Source organism: Oncorhynchus mykiss, chromosome 7, assembly GCF_013265735.2.
Source record: "Oncorhynchus mykiss isolate Arlee chromosome 7, USDA_OmykA_1.1, whole genome shotgun sequence".
NCBI classification, from domain to species: Eukaryota; Metazoa; Chordata; class Actinopteri; order Salmoniformes; family Salmonidae; genus Oncorhynchus; species Oncorhynchus mykiss.
In genome coordinates this window covers 8,270,354-8,284,348 of record NC_048571.1, presented here as the reverse complement: position 1 = coordinate 8,284,348, position 13,995 = coordinate 8,270,354, and the positions used below count along the sequence as shown (strand labels likewise).

General features: G+C 42.3%; 3 protein-coding genes across 6 annotated transcripts in view; 2 read left to right on the top strand and 1 right to left on the bottom strand.

Annotated features, from left to right (window-relative positions):
- LOC110528741 (trafficking kinesin-binding protein 2) overlaps positions 1-13,995 on the bottom strand; it is a 47,304-nt gene that overhangs the window by 16,681 nt on the left and 16,628 nt on the right. The window lies entirely within an intron of this gene.
- On the top strand, positions 2,360-3,980 carry LOC110495563 (E3 ubiquitin-protein ligase TRIM69-like). The gene has a single exon (XM_036982409.1). The coding sequence runs from the start codon at positions 2,650-2,652 to the stop codon at positions 3,544-3,546; it is 897 nt and encodes a 298-aa protein (XP_036838304.1). The 5' UTR covers positions 2,360-2,649; the 3' UTR covers positions 3,547-3,980.
- LOC110495558 (E3 ubiquitin-protein ligase TRIM39) lies at positions 4,512-8,919 on the top strand. Of its 2 annotated transcripts, XM_036982407.1 has the most exons (3): positions 4,512-4,793; positions 6,637-6,677; positions 7,350-8,919. In XM_036982407.1, exon 3 carries the CDS (start codon positions 7,359-7,361, stop codon positions 8,628-8,630), a length of 1,272 nt encoding a protein of 423 aa, XP_036838302.1. In that variant the 5' UTR covers positions 4,512-4,793; positions 6,637-6,677; positions 7,350-7,358; the 3' UTR covers positions 8,631-8,919. The 2 variants fall into 2 exon arrangements, with proteins under 2 accessions (XP_036838302.1, XP_036838303.1); XM_036982408.1 differs by lacking the exon at positions 4,512-4,793 and having other exon boundaries at positions 6,599-6,677.

The following is a 13,995-nucleotide window of genomic DNA, read 5'->3' as shown; positions in this document are numbered from 1 at the left end:
GAAGGAAACTGAAAGTGGGTTGATGTTTTTTCACAGATCTCCATACAATTTTCTGTTCACAAAACTTGTTATAAAAAAGGTCCACTAAGTGTTGTAGACTTGACTCATTGACAACCTTTCAACCTGTATACAGATTGGACGTTTCATCCATCATGTTGCTCCTCTCGTCTGCCTTATCACTGGACTTCCTCTTCTTACCAAATATGGTCAGGACAGAAAGCCCATAACAAACGTGAGGATATCCTCTATATGTGATCCATCCCCGTTCTCCTTATCACATCTATAGTGCATCCATTACCATAAAATGTCCTTCCTGGAACGAGTTTGAGTTTATTTTTTTATTTTTTAAATTTTTTTACAGGGACAGTGCACATGAATCAACGTTTCAGTAAAAGTGCCGGTTTTAGCCAGCCGGCTAATTTTCAACCGCAGTCCCTGGGCAGGTTATTAAAAACAATTACAATATAGACAATAGCAGCATAGAACAAGCAAGACATAGCAACATAGGACAAGCAAGACGTAGCATACAGACAGAGCAACATAGGACAAGCAAGACGTAGCATACAGACAGAGCAACATAAAACAAAAACCAGCAAGACAAAATTCATAAAAGCAACAAAGTGTTTCCACACCTCACAAGCTACAGACAACAGACAACATGGAAAGCGGCAACACACAGCTAGGGATTATGATCACAAATCTGATTGACCTTTAGCCATGTCTTCAAGCATTTTGTGAAAGTGTGATATGTGGTGCAGTTATGTGTGTCTGATGGCAGTGTATTCCAGACATGGGAAGCTCTCACAGAGAATGCAGATTTACTAAAGGTGCTTTTCCTTAGGGGAACTATACAGTCACCTCTCATGGCAGACCTTGTGGATCTGCTGCCATATGTCTGGGTTTTCTGTTTAACAAAAATATTGAGTGGAGGGGGAGCCAGGCCATTAAGGATCTTGAATACAAGACATGCGTCGGTGTATTGCACAAGATTTTCCCAACTCAAGAGCTCATGCTTTCTAAGGATGTGACAATGATGATGGCTATTGGGCTTCCTATCAAGCACTTTGAGAGCCTGTTTGTAGACAGACTGAATAGGTTTTAATGTTGTACAGCAAGCTTGGGCCCAACTAGTCAAGCATTATGTTAAGTGGGGGAGTATCATAGATTTGAAGTACAGTTTTGCTACCTCTGTAGTCAAACAATTCCGTATAAATCGGAAATTAGCTAGGTTGAATTTGGTTATTTGAATGACCTTTTTCACATGCTTTTTAAAAGAGAGGTTGGAATCAAGTATGATGCCAAGGTACTTAAAATCGGATACCACCTGGAGCCTTATACTGAAATTCGCTATTTGAATACTAGAGGACAACCTGTCACATCCACTAGGGGCTCCATCTCCACATCTGAAACTGGGTTGACATTCAGCAAAACGTTTTCAGATGACAATCAGATTTCACTACAATTTTCTGTTCCCAAAACTAGAATCCGTTATGAATAAAATCCACAAGGTTTTTTTAGACTTGGCTCTAAAGTCCAACCATACTGGTTGAATTACCAGTGCCCCCCCCCCCCCAAAAAAAAACAGGACCTATTCAAACAAAGGACTGATCTCCTCTGGCTCAGTAGGTCACAGCCCCAAACGCTGTGATGTTCACACAGAGTAAGACCAACCAACATGAAAAAATACAAAAGCATTTGGTAGAACTGAAACAAGACCCCTTTCTCTTGGTCACAGATGGACAAACATCACTTTGTACTTAAAGCGGGAGTTACTATAAGTCGGCAGGCATTTAAATGGCATCTGTGCATTGCTGAGAGCCAGCAGGGAAGACCATTCACTATCATCAGTTCTATGAAAATGGTGCCATATTGTACTTTCACAAAATATATTATTTTATAGTTATAAGGAAGGTGAAATCATATAGTTAGTCAATAGATCATTTAATTATTACTATATTTAGAAGGCATATCAGTCATTTCAGGCCCCATTCAACCACTTTGGTTGAATAGGAGCTCCATAACATGATATTTACCTGGGCTCCCTAGTGGTACAGCGTTCTAAAGGCACTGCATCTCAGTGCTAGAGGTGTCACTACAGACCCTGATTCAATTCCGGGCTGTATCACAACCGGCTGTGATCGGGAATCCAAAATAATTTGATCTTAACCGACTTGAATAGTTAAATAAAGGTTCAATTTAAAAAAATTCAAATGTTAGCATCATTTTTCTACTATGTACTTGAGCTTGTGTCCTCAAAAGTGAGTGACTACACCTCAGCAACTAAAACCATTTTTACCAGGAAGGTGAGATTTAACCATATGCAGCATTATTAGTTATTGTTTATGGCCCTCTCATAATTGGGTATCAATGTCTATTAAGGTATAAATCTACTTTTTTCTATGACCTCTAACAGGATATATCTAACTCTGTGGCTGTCCTTTTATTGCCATTATGTAAACTAAAGTAGTCTAGTGGGTGGGACTTGTTCTGGGTTAGGGAGGGATCACAGAATTCCATCCAAGCCAGTGGAAGGGATCAACCAATAAATCATATTCCTGAACAAATACTCCAGTACAGCAGGGGACAGTAAAACTCTAAAATGAAGACAGCTACATTTCTAACTCTGTGGTCTTCTATTAGGTTTCAGAAATGTCCACCTCCAGCAATGTCCTGTCTGAAGAGCAGTTCCTGTGCTCTGTCTGTCTGGATGTGTTCACTGAGCCAGTCTCTATTCCATGTGGACACAACTTCTGCAAGGCCTGTATCAGTGAATACTGGAACACCACTGCCCTGTGCCAGTGTCCACTGTGTAAGGACACATTCAACAGAAGACCTGCCCTAAAAACCAACACAACACTCAGAGAAGTTGCAGATCATTTTAAGAGGATGAAGGTCTCAGACAGAGAGGAGTCCTCTTCCAAGCCTGGAGAAGTAGCACAAGTGCAGCAGATGGTCCAGGAGCGACTGGATCCTGAGCTGAGGAGGTTACAGCAGTGGTCAGTGGATGTGACTCTGGATCCTGATACAGCACACTGCAAGCTCATTGTGTCGGAGGACAGGAAACAAGTGAGCTATGGAGACATACGGCAGATTCTCCCTGACCTCCCAGAGAGGTTTGAATGTTATCTATCGGTCCTGGGAAAGGAGGGCTTCTCCTCAGGGAGATTCTACTTTGAGGTTCAGGTTAGAGGGAAGATTGAATGGCAGGTAGGAGTGGCCAGAGAGTCCATCATCAGGAAGGGCCCAACGGCTGTAAGCCCTGAGGGTGGACTCTGGGCTCTGTATATGAATAGGAATAAGTATATAGCCAAGGACACACCCCATATGCACCTCTTCCTGAGTCAGAAACCCCAGAAGGTGGGGGTGTTTGTGGATTACGAGGAGGGTCAGATCTCCTTTTATGATGTAGAAAACAGGTCTCATATCTACTCTTTCACTGGTTGTACCTTCACTGAGAAGCTATATCCATACTTGAACCCCTGTGATAATGAGGAGGGTTCAAACTCAGCCCCATTGGTCATCTCTCCTGTCAATCACACTGCCTGAATTGAGGTCCAATAAGGCAGAAGTGCTGATAATATTGGGCCGTTTTTCAAGGGGTCTGCCAAGTAGTCGTACACCAAATTTCATAACATCTAGGTGTTTAACATCATGTCAGAAACTGCATCAACATGATCATCTGAAGCATGACTGCAATGTATCTAACGTGGTGGTCAATGATTGGTTCATTTGTGCAGCATGACTTCTTTGCGGCCTGTTTAGACCATGATGTTTGATATGGTTTTGGTGTTAAAATCAGAGGATAATGCTTGAAATCTGATCTACAGTAGAATATGTTTTAGTTGGTGTCTTTGTTCCCATTTCTTTTCCCCATGTTTCAGTATAGTGTGTTGAGACGTTGTTTGGATTCATTTGGGAGTATGTCCTGAATTATCCAAATCTAGTACAATGCATAACATTTCTTGTGAGTTTTCATTGTATGTGGTCCATGTCAAATAAACATAATAAATACAGTGAATAAATGTGTTGTTCTTGTTTTTATGAGTCTAAATAGTTAATAAGGACGATGCATCCCAGAGGGCAGTGGAACAGAGGGGTTACTGCAGCAGTGCATTGTAGTAATCTGAGACCCACACTGACCTCTAGATCTGGCTGTTCCCTCCACCTCCCTCTACCTCCCAGCACCTAGGGTTAAAATACATACAGGCCCTGGTGCCATCTGAGACCCACACTGACCTCTAGATCTGGCTGTTCCCTCCACCTCCCTCTACCTCCCAGCACCTAGGGTTAAAATACATACAGGCCCTGGTGCCATCTGAGACCCACACTGACCTCTAGATCTGGCTGTTCCCTCCACCTCCCTCTACCTCCCAGCACCTAGGCTTAAAATACATATAGGCCCTGGTGCCATCTGAGACCCACACTGACCTCTCGATATGGCTGTTCCCTCCACCTCCCTCTACCTCCCAGCACCTAGGGTTAAAATACATACAGGCCCTGGTGCCATCTGAGACACAGGAAGAAACAGACATGTTGACTGGACCGACACTGGGCTCTGATACATTTATACATGACTTGAACACAAACAGCTAGTTTTCCTTTACCAACACAAAATGAATTGTCAAATAAACTAAACTAAGCCAAGCAGAGAAAGTGCAACAGTTAAGTTCTGTCCAGAACAGGGAGGAGTTGAGAGATACCTTTTTGCTAAAGTGAAAGTACAACTGCATATCTCTCCCCTCTTGACAGAAGGTGGACTGTGTAGAGCAACGAGGAGCAGGAAACACACCCAGGTACGTACAGAAACACAAATATTAACCTGGACATTGGTGATTATTATTTTAATAAGTATTGTTCTTTCTGTGATCTTTGTTAAATTCAGACTAAAATCTGATAATTGACAATGTTACAAATACGTTTAAAGTTACTTCTCCACATGTAAATACTAAATGTGTTCCATAATATACAAGAGTAGGTAAAAAAAAAACACACATCCTGGTTCTCTGGTCTCTACCTACTCTGGATTAAAAGCATCGCCTGTCTGTGGAACACGGTGAATAAATATTGTATGGGTAGAACTACATACACTCGTCTTAGCATCTAAAGATATATTTAGCATTCAAATAGTGAATTTATATCCAACGCTGACTCATTAAAGGAAGTCATTTTATAGATATGGAGCTCCACAGATGGAAAGGGGGAAAACCCAGATTATTTACAGATACAGTGGCAAGAAAAAGTATGTGAACCCTTTGGAATGACCTGGATTTCTGCATAAATTAGTCATCAAATCTGATCTGATCTTCATCTTAGTCACAACAACAGACAACACAGTGTGCTTAAACTAATAACACACAAATTATTGTAATGTCTATATTGAATACATAATTTAAACATTCACAGTGTAGGTTGGAAAAAGTATGTGAACCCCCAGGCTAATGACTTCTCCAAAAGATAACTGGAGTCAGGAGTCAACTAACCTGGAGTCCAATCAATGAGATGAGATTGGAGATGTTGGTTAGAGCTGCCCTGCCCTATAAAAAAAACTCAGCAAAATTTGAGTTTGCTATTCACAAGAAGCATTGCCTGATGGGAACCATGTCTCGAACAGAAGCGATCTCAGAAGACTTAAGAATTGTTGACTTGCATAAAGCTGGAAAGGGTTACAAAAGTATCTCTAAAAGCCTTGATGTTCATCAGTCCACAGTAAGACAACGTGTCTAGAAGTGGAGAAAGTTCAGCACTGTTGCTACAGGAGAGTCCGTCCTGCAAAGATGACTGCAAGAGAAAAGCGCAGAATACTCAATGAGGTTAAGAAGAATCCTAGAGTGTCAGCTAAAGACTTACAGAGATCTCTGGAACATGCTAACATCTCTGACGAGTCTACGATACGTAAAACACTAAACAAGAATGGTGTTCATGGGAGGACACCACGGAAGAAGCCACTGCTGTCCGAAAAAAACATTGCATCTGAAGTTAACAAAATAGCACCTGGATGTTCCACAGCGCTTCTGGCAAAATATTCTGTGGACAGATGAAACTAAAGTTGAGTTGTTTGGAAGGAACACACACCACTATGTGTGGAGAAAAAAAGGCACAGCACACCAACATCAAAACCTCCGCCCTCCACCTCTCCTCCGCCCTCCACCTCCCTCTCTTCCACCCTCCACCTCCCTCTCTTCCACCCTCCACCTCCCTCTCTTCCACCCTCCACCTCCCTCTCTTCCACCCTCCGCCTCCCTCTCTTCCACCCTCCGCCTCTCTTCCGCCGTTCCACCTCCCTCCCTCCACCTCGCCACCCCCATCGACCACCCACCCTCCCTCCCTCCCCCTCCAGCAACAAGGGTTAAAATACATACAGGCCCTGGTGCCATCTGAGACAAAGGAAGGAACAGACATGTTCACTGGACCAACACTGGGCTCTGATACATTTATACATGACTCAAAAACGTACACCCACAAGTTTACGCTTACCTAAACAACCTTAAAAATGTCAAATAAACTAAACTAAACCAAGCACAGAGGAAGTGCAACAGTTAAGTTCTGGGCAGAACAGGGATGAGTTGAGAGATTACTTTTAGCTAAAGTGAAAGTACAACTGCATAACTCTCCTGCTCCTCGTTGTTCTACACACAGCTACACAGTCCACCTTCAGTCAAGAGGGAAAACACACCCAGGTAAGTAGAGAAAGAAAAATATTAACTTGGACACTGGTGATTATTTTATTCCATAATTACATTACTTCTTGTGTGTGTGTGTGTGTGTGTGTGTGTGTGTGTGTCTCACCTGTTCTTATTTGATATTTGTAAAAAATAAAAATAAAAAACTGGAATAAATGTGAGAATTTACAATGTTAGAAGTATGTTGTGCCCCATAATATAGAAAGGTAAAACAAATTATACATCTCCTGGATATCGTTTCTCTATCTACAGTACTCTGGGTAAAAAGCATGATGTCTGTGGAACACTGAATCAATATTATTTTAGTAGAGCTATATGCACTCTTGTTTTACCTTCTAAAGATACATTTAATAATCAAATAGTGAATTTCTATCCAAAACTGACTCATTCCAGGAAGTCATTTTATAGAACTGGTTTTTCCACAGATAGAATGGGGAAAACAAGATTGTTCACACAGAGACAAAAGCCTGTGATGGCATGCAGCATTTTAAAGTAGTCTAGTGGGTGGGACTTGTTCTGGGTTAGGGAGGGATCACAGAATTCCATCCAAGCCAGTGGAAGGGATCAACCAATAAATCATATTCCTGAACAAACACTCCAGTACAGCAGGGGGCAGTAAAACTCTAAAATGAAGACAGCTACATTTCTAACTCTGTGGTCTTCTATTAGGTTTCAGAAATGTCCATCTTCAGCAATGTCCTGTCTGAAGAGCAGTTCCTGTGCTCTGTCTGTCTGGATGTGTTCACTGAGCCAGTCTCTATTCCATGTGGACACAACTTCTGCAAGGCCTGTATCAGTGAATACTGGAACACCACTGCCCTGTGCCAGTGTCCACTGTGTAAGGACACATTCAACAGAAGACCTGACCTAAAAACCAACACAACACTCAGAGAAGTTGCAGATCATTTTAAGAGGATGAAGGTCTCAGACAGAGAGGAGTCCTCTTCCAAGCCTGGAGAAGTAGCACAAGTGCAGCAGATGGTCCAGGAGCGACTGCAGAAGGTTAAGGAGATCAAACTCTCAGTAGAGCTCAGCCAGAGAGGTGCAGAGAGAGAGATAGCAGGAAGTGTGGAGGTCTTCACTGCTCTGGTGCGCTCCATTGAGAGAAGTCAGGCAGAGCTCATTGAGGTGGTTGAGGAGAAGCAGAAAGCAGCAGAGAGGCAGGCTGAAGGGCTCATTGAAGAACTGGAGCAGGAAATCACTGAGCTGCTGAGGAGAGGCACTGAGCTGGACTACGTCCACCAGAACTCCCCATCCCCAATCAAGGGCTGGTCTGAGATCAGTGTTCACAGGGATCTGCATGTAGGAACTGTGAGGAGAGCTCTGTCTCAGCTGGAGGAGACACTTCATAATGAGATGGAGAAGTTGTGTAATGCTGAGCTGAAGATGATACAGCAGTGGTCAGTGGATGTGACTCTGGATCCTGATACAGCACACCCCAAGCTCATTGTTTCGGAGGACAGGAAACAAGTGAGCTATGGAGACATACGGCAGAATATCCCTGACAACCCAAAGAGGTTTGAATGTTATCTATCGGTCCTGGGAAAGGAGGGCTTCTCCTCAGGAAGATTCTACTTTGAGGTTCAGGTTAGAGGGAAGATTGAGTGGGAGGTAGGAGTGGCCAGAGAGTCCATCATCAGGAAGGGCCCAACGGCTGTAAGCCCTGAGGGTGGACTCTGGGCTCTGTATATGAATAGGAATAAGTATATAGCCAAGGACACACCCCATATGCACCTCTTCCTGAGTCAGAAACCCCAGAAGGTGGGGGTGTTTGTGGATTACGAGGAGGGTCAGATCTCCTTTTATGATGTAGAAAACAGGTCTCATATCTACTCTTTCACTGGTTGTACCTTCACTGAGAAACTATATCCATTCTTGAACCCCTGTAATAATTCTGAGGGTCCAAACACAGCCCCATTGGTCATCTCTCCTGTCAATCACACTGACTGAATTGGGGTCCAATAAGGCAACAGATGACTTAATCTGATTATCCTAATTGTTATTTGCTCAACACATCCAATTGTAAAGAGTGTTGTTAATAATAATGGGGCACGTTCCAGGGGTCTGCCATGCAATCACAAACCAAATTTCACAACACCTGGACAGGTGTTTAACAACATGCCAGAAACCCCATCAATATAAAATCTTATTAGTCACGAGCCGAATACAACAGGTGTAGACCTTACAGTGAAATGGTAACTTACGAACCCATAACCAACAATGCAGTACAAATAAGAAATAAAAGTAACTAGTAATTAAAGAGCAGCAGAAAACTCGGACCTAGACTTGGTGCTCCGGTACCACTTGCCGTGCGGTAGTAGAGAGAACAGTCTATGACTAGGGTGGCTGGAGTCTGACAATTTTTAGGGCCTTCTTCTGACACCGCCTGGTATAGAAGTCATGGATGGCAGGAAGCTTTGCCCCAGTGATGTACTGGACCGTACACACTACCCTCTGTAGTGCCTTGCGGTGGGAGGACGAGCAGTTGCCATACCAGGCGGTGATGCAACCAGGCGGTGATGCTCTCGATGGTGCAGCTGTAGAACCTTTTGAGGATCTGAGGACCCACGGAAACGTGAGCGTGAAAACCCCAGCAACATTGCAGTTCTTGACACACTCAAACCACCTGGCACCTACTTCCATACCCCCGTTCAAAGGCACTTACATTTTATGTCCTGCCCATTCACCATCTGAATGGCACACATACACAATCCATGTCTCAATTGTCACAAGGTTTAACAATTCTTTTTTAAATCTGATCTACAGTAGAATATTAAGTTAGATCTTTTGATTTCTTTTTCACATTTTCAATATAGTGTGTTGAGACATTTTGGGATTATGTTGTACTACTGAATTAGCTAAACCTAGTATAACGCATTACACGTATTGTGAAATGTACATTTTTCATTGTATGTGATCCCTGTCAAAAAAACAATCAATTAAATTAGCAATAGTCCGGGTGGCCATTTGATTAGTTGTTCGGCAGTCTTATGGCTTGGGGGTAGCAGCTGTTAAGGAGGCTTCTGGACCTAGACTTGGGACTCAGGTACCGTTGTCGTTCGGTAGCAGAGAGAACCTTCTATGACATGGGGGACTGGAGTCTTTGACCATTTTTTGGGGCATCCTCTGACACCGCCTAGTATATAGGGCCTGATGGCAAAAAAAGCATTCTATAATTACACAAACTAATAGTGTATCTTACTGTCTGCAAACAGCTGGTCTTTTCTTAGCAAGTTGTTAAAATACATTGTTAGCCGCTAAGGCTAATCACTCGTTAGCTGGATAGCTTGCTAAACGTACGAAGAGTCATAGCAAACGTAGCTAGCTAATACAGCCTGTTACCAGTACAGGCAAACTAGACAAAGCATGAATGTTAGCGAGTGCTAGCTATCTTAATGACGTTACATTATGTTCTCTCTTACATCTAATTAGGGTCCCCTGAAACACTGACAAACTCTTTTATTCCGGTCACAATAATTCCTCACTGGCTTTTTCCCTCTGTTGTCATGTCAAACAACAGTGTTTTCAAAGTTCTCCAATTATAGAATTAGAAAAAGTACACTGAAAAAAATATAAAAAACACACAACATGCAACAGTTTAAAATATTTTGCTGAGTTACAGTTCATATAAAGGAAATGAGTCAATTGAAATAAATTAGGCCCTAATCTATGGATTTCACATGACTGGGCAGGGGCGCAGCCCTAGGATGGGCCTGGGAGGGCATAGGCACACCCACTTGCGAGCCAGCCAATCAGAATGCGTTTTTCCCCACAAAAGGGCTTTATTACAGACCGAAAATGGCTTCTGAATTTTGGCCCATTCCTCCTGACAGAGCTGGTTTAACTGAGTCAGGTTTGTAGGCCTCCTTGCTCGCACACACTTTTTCAGTTCTGCCCACAAATGTTCTATAGGATTGATGTCAGGGCTTTGTGATGGTCACTCCAATAATTTGACTTTGTTGTCCTTAAACCATTTTGCCACAACGTTGGACGTATGCTTGGGGTCATTGTCCATTTGGAAGACCCATTTGCAACCAAGCTTTAACTTCCTGACTGATATCTTGAGATGTTGCTTCAATATATCCACATCATTTTCTTTCATCATGATGCCATCTATTTTGTGAAGTGCACCAGTCCCTCCTGCCACCCAGGTGCTTCACAGTTGGGATGGTGTTCTTCGGCTTGCAAGCCCCCTCCTTTTCCCTCCAAACATAACGATGGTGATTAAGGCCAAACAGTTTTACTATTTTTGTTTCATCAGACCAGAGGACATTTCTCCAAAAAATACTCTTTGTCCCCATGTGCAGTTGAAAACCTTAGTCTGGCTTTTATTAATAGTGGTTTTGGAGCATTGGCTTCTTCCTTGCTGAGCGGCCTTCAGGTTGTCAATATAGAACTCGTTTTACTGTGGATATAGATACTTTTGTACCCGTTTCCTCAAGCATCTTCACAAGGTCCTTTGCTGTTGTTCTAGGATTGATTTGCACTTTTTCCACCAAAGTACGTTCATCTCTAGGAGACAGAACGCGTCTCCATCCTGAGCGTTATGACGGCTGTGTGGTCCCATGGTGTTTATACTTGCTTACTATTGTTTGTACAGATGAACATGGTACCTTCAGGCATTCGGAAATTGCTCCCAAGGATGAACCAGACTTGGGGAGGTCTACAATTATTTTTCTGAGCTCTTGGCTGATTTCTTTTGATTTTCCCATGATGTCAAGCAAAGAGGCACTGAGTTCGAAGGTAGGCCTTGAAATACATCCACAGGTAAAGCTCCAATTGACTCAAATTATGTCAATTAGCATGTCAGAACCTTCTAAAGCCATGACATGATTTTCTGGAATTTTCCAAGCTGTTTAAAGGCACAGTCAACTTAGTGTGTGTAAACTTCTGACCCACTGGAATTGTGACAGTGAATTATCAGTGAAAGAAATCTCTAAACAATCGCTGCAAAAATTACTTGGATCATGCATAAAGTAGATGTCCTAACCGACTTGCCAAAACTATAGTTTGTTAACAAGAAATGTGTGGAGCGGTTGACAAACAAGTATTTTTGTCTTCTCTCATCGCTGCAACTCCCGTACGGACTCGGGAGAGGCGAAGGTCGAGAGCTGTGCGTCCTCCGAAACACAACCCAACCAAGCCGCACTGCTTCTTGACACAATACCCACTTAACCCGGAAGCCAGCTGCACCAATGTGTCGGTGGAAACACCGTGCCAGTATGCACTGCACCCGGCCCACCACAGGAGTCGCTAACGCGCGATGGGACAAGGACCTCCCTGCCGGCCAAACCCTCCCTAACCCAGACGACGCTGGGCAAATTGTGCACCGCCCCATGGGTCTCCCGGTCACGGCCGGCTGCGACAGAGCCTGAGTTTCTAGAGTTTCTAGTGGCACAGCTAGCACTGTGATGCAGTGCCTTAGACCACTGCGCCACTCAGGAGGCTCATTAGTCATCTTTTGTTTGTATTTAGTCCCATCCTTCAGCTACCCTCATCCTCTCACATCTATCTCTGAACACCATCCAATTTTGGATTTCTATTTGCCATATATTTTTCAATTATGTTGTGATGTTTCACAAAAGTTCAGAACCTATTTTATGGACACAGTATATTTTACATTAGTGATCTTGTTTTTTTTGTTATTTTTAGTCCCACCTTTCAGCTCTGGTATAATTCTTTATCACAATTGTCTTTAACAAATGTTGGTCTTTAATGCAGGGCTGACAGACAAGAACCTCACTTTCTCCCCCTTCCACTTGCCTCTTCCATTTTCAGTAATGCTGCAATTAGTTGGTTGTAATTTTGGATAGAGCAGACATTTCCAGATATTTTTTGTTATGTCTGACAACTCCACCAGTCCTATTTATATCACCTAAAGATAACTATTTGGGGATAATAAAATACATTTATTTGATCAATTAGTATAATAAACAGTTTAACCATAATAGTTGTTCTGTCTTTTCTGGTGGATTAAATTGAAATTGCAACAAACTGTCAATGGCTTGTTTGAAAAATAGCAATATTTTGGAGATTATTTCATTTTCAAATATCTGAAAGTGAGAGGTTGTAATCTGAATAAAGGAAAAAAGGCCTTTCTTGAACATGGGGTGAGCCATTCTTACTAATCTGCTAGAGATTACTAATCTGCTATTTAAGTATAGCATTCACCCCACTATGTCTCAAATGTCACTTTCACATACAATGCCTTGCAAAAAGTATTCATCCCCCTTGGAATTTTTCCTATTTTGTTGCATTCCAACCTGTATTTTAAATGCATTTTTATTTGGATTTCATGTAACGGACATTCACAAAATAGTCCAAAATGGTGAAGTGAAATTAAAATAATTTGTTTAAAAAGTTTTTTTTCTTTTTAAATACTGAAATGTTGTGATGTGTGTGCATATGTATTCACCCCCTTTGCTATGAAGCCCCTAAATAAGATCTGGTGCAACCAATTACCTTCAGAAGTCACATAATTTGTTAAATATAGTCCACCTATGTGCAATATAAGTGTCACATGATCTCATACACACACACACACACACCTGTTCTGAAAGGCCCCAGAGTCTGCCACATCACTAAGCAAGGGGCACCATGAAGACCACAGAGTTCTCCACAGGTCAGTTGTGGAGAAGTACAGATCAGGGTTTGGTTATAAAAAAAAATATCAGAAGCTTTGAACATCCCATGGAGCACCATTAAATCCATTATTTTAAAAAATGGAAAGAATATGGCACCACAACAAACCTGCCAAGAGAAGGACGGCCACCAAAACTCACAGACCAGGCAAGGAGGGCATTAATTAGAGGCAACAAAGAGACAAAAGAAAACCCTGAAGGAGCTGCAAAGCTCCACAGCAGAGATTGGAATATCTGTCCATAGGACCACTTTAAACCGTACACTCCAGAGCTAAATGTCTTGGAATGGCCTAGTCAAAGCCCAGACCTAAATCCAATTGAGAAACTGTCATATGACTTAAAGATTGCTGTATACCAGCGGAACCCATCCAACTTGAAGGAGCTGAAGCAGTTTTGCCTTGAATAATGGGCAACATCCCAGTGGCTAGATGTGCCAAGCTTACAGATACATACCCCAAGAGACAAGAACAAGAAAATATATTTTGCATCTTCAAAGTGGTAGACATGTTGTGTAAATCAAATGATACAATATCACAGGGAGGGGAACCAGTAGCCATGTCCAAATATCCATACTTGCGTCCTAAATTGTAGGCCGTTTGAGTATGCGAGAAACTAGTTTAATAGTGTGACATTTCGGAAATCTAGTATACTTTAAATGTCCGGAAGTCATACTC

Excerpts from the sequence above, each read along its gene's own strand:
- LOC110495563 (XM_036982409.1), top strand. The coding sequence starts at position 2,650 with ATGTCCACCTCCAGCAATGTCCTGTCTGAAGAGCAGTTCCTGTGCTCT.
- LOC110495558 (XM_036982407.1), top strand. The coding sequence starts at position 7,359 with ATGTCCATCTTCAGCAATGTCCTGTCTGAAGAGCAGTTCCTGTGCTCT.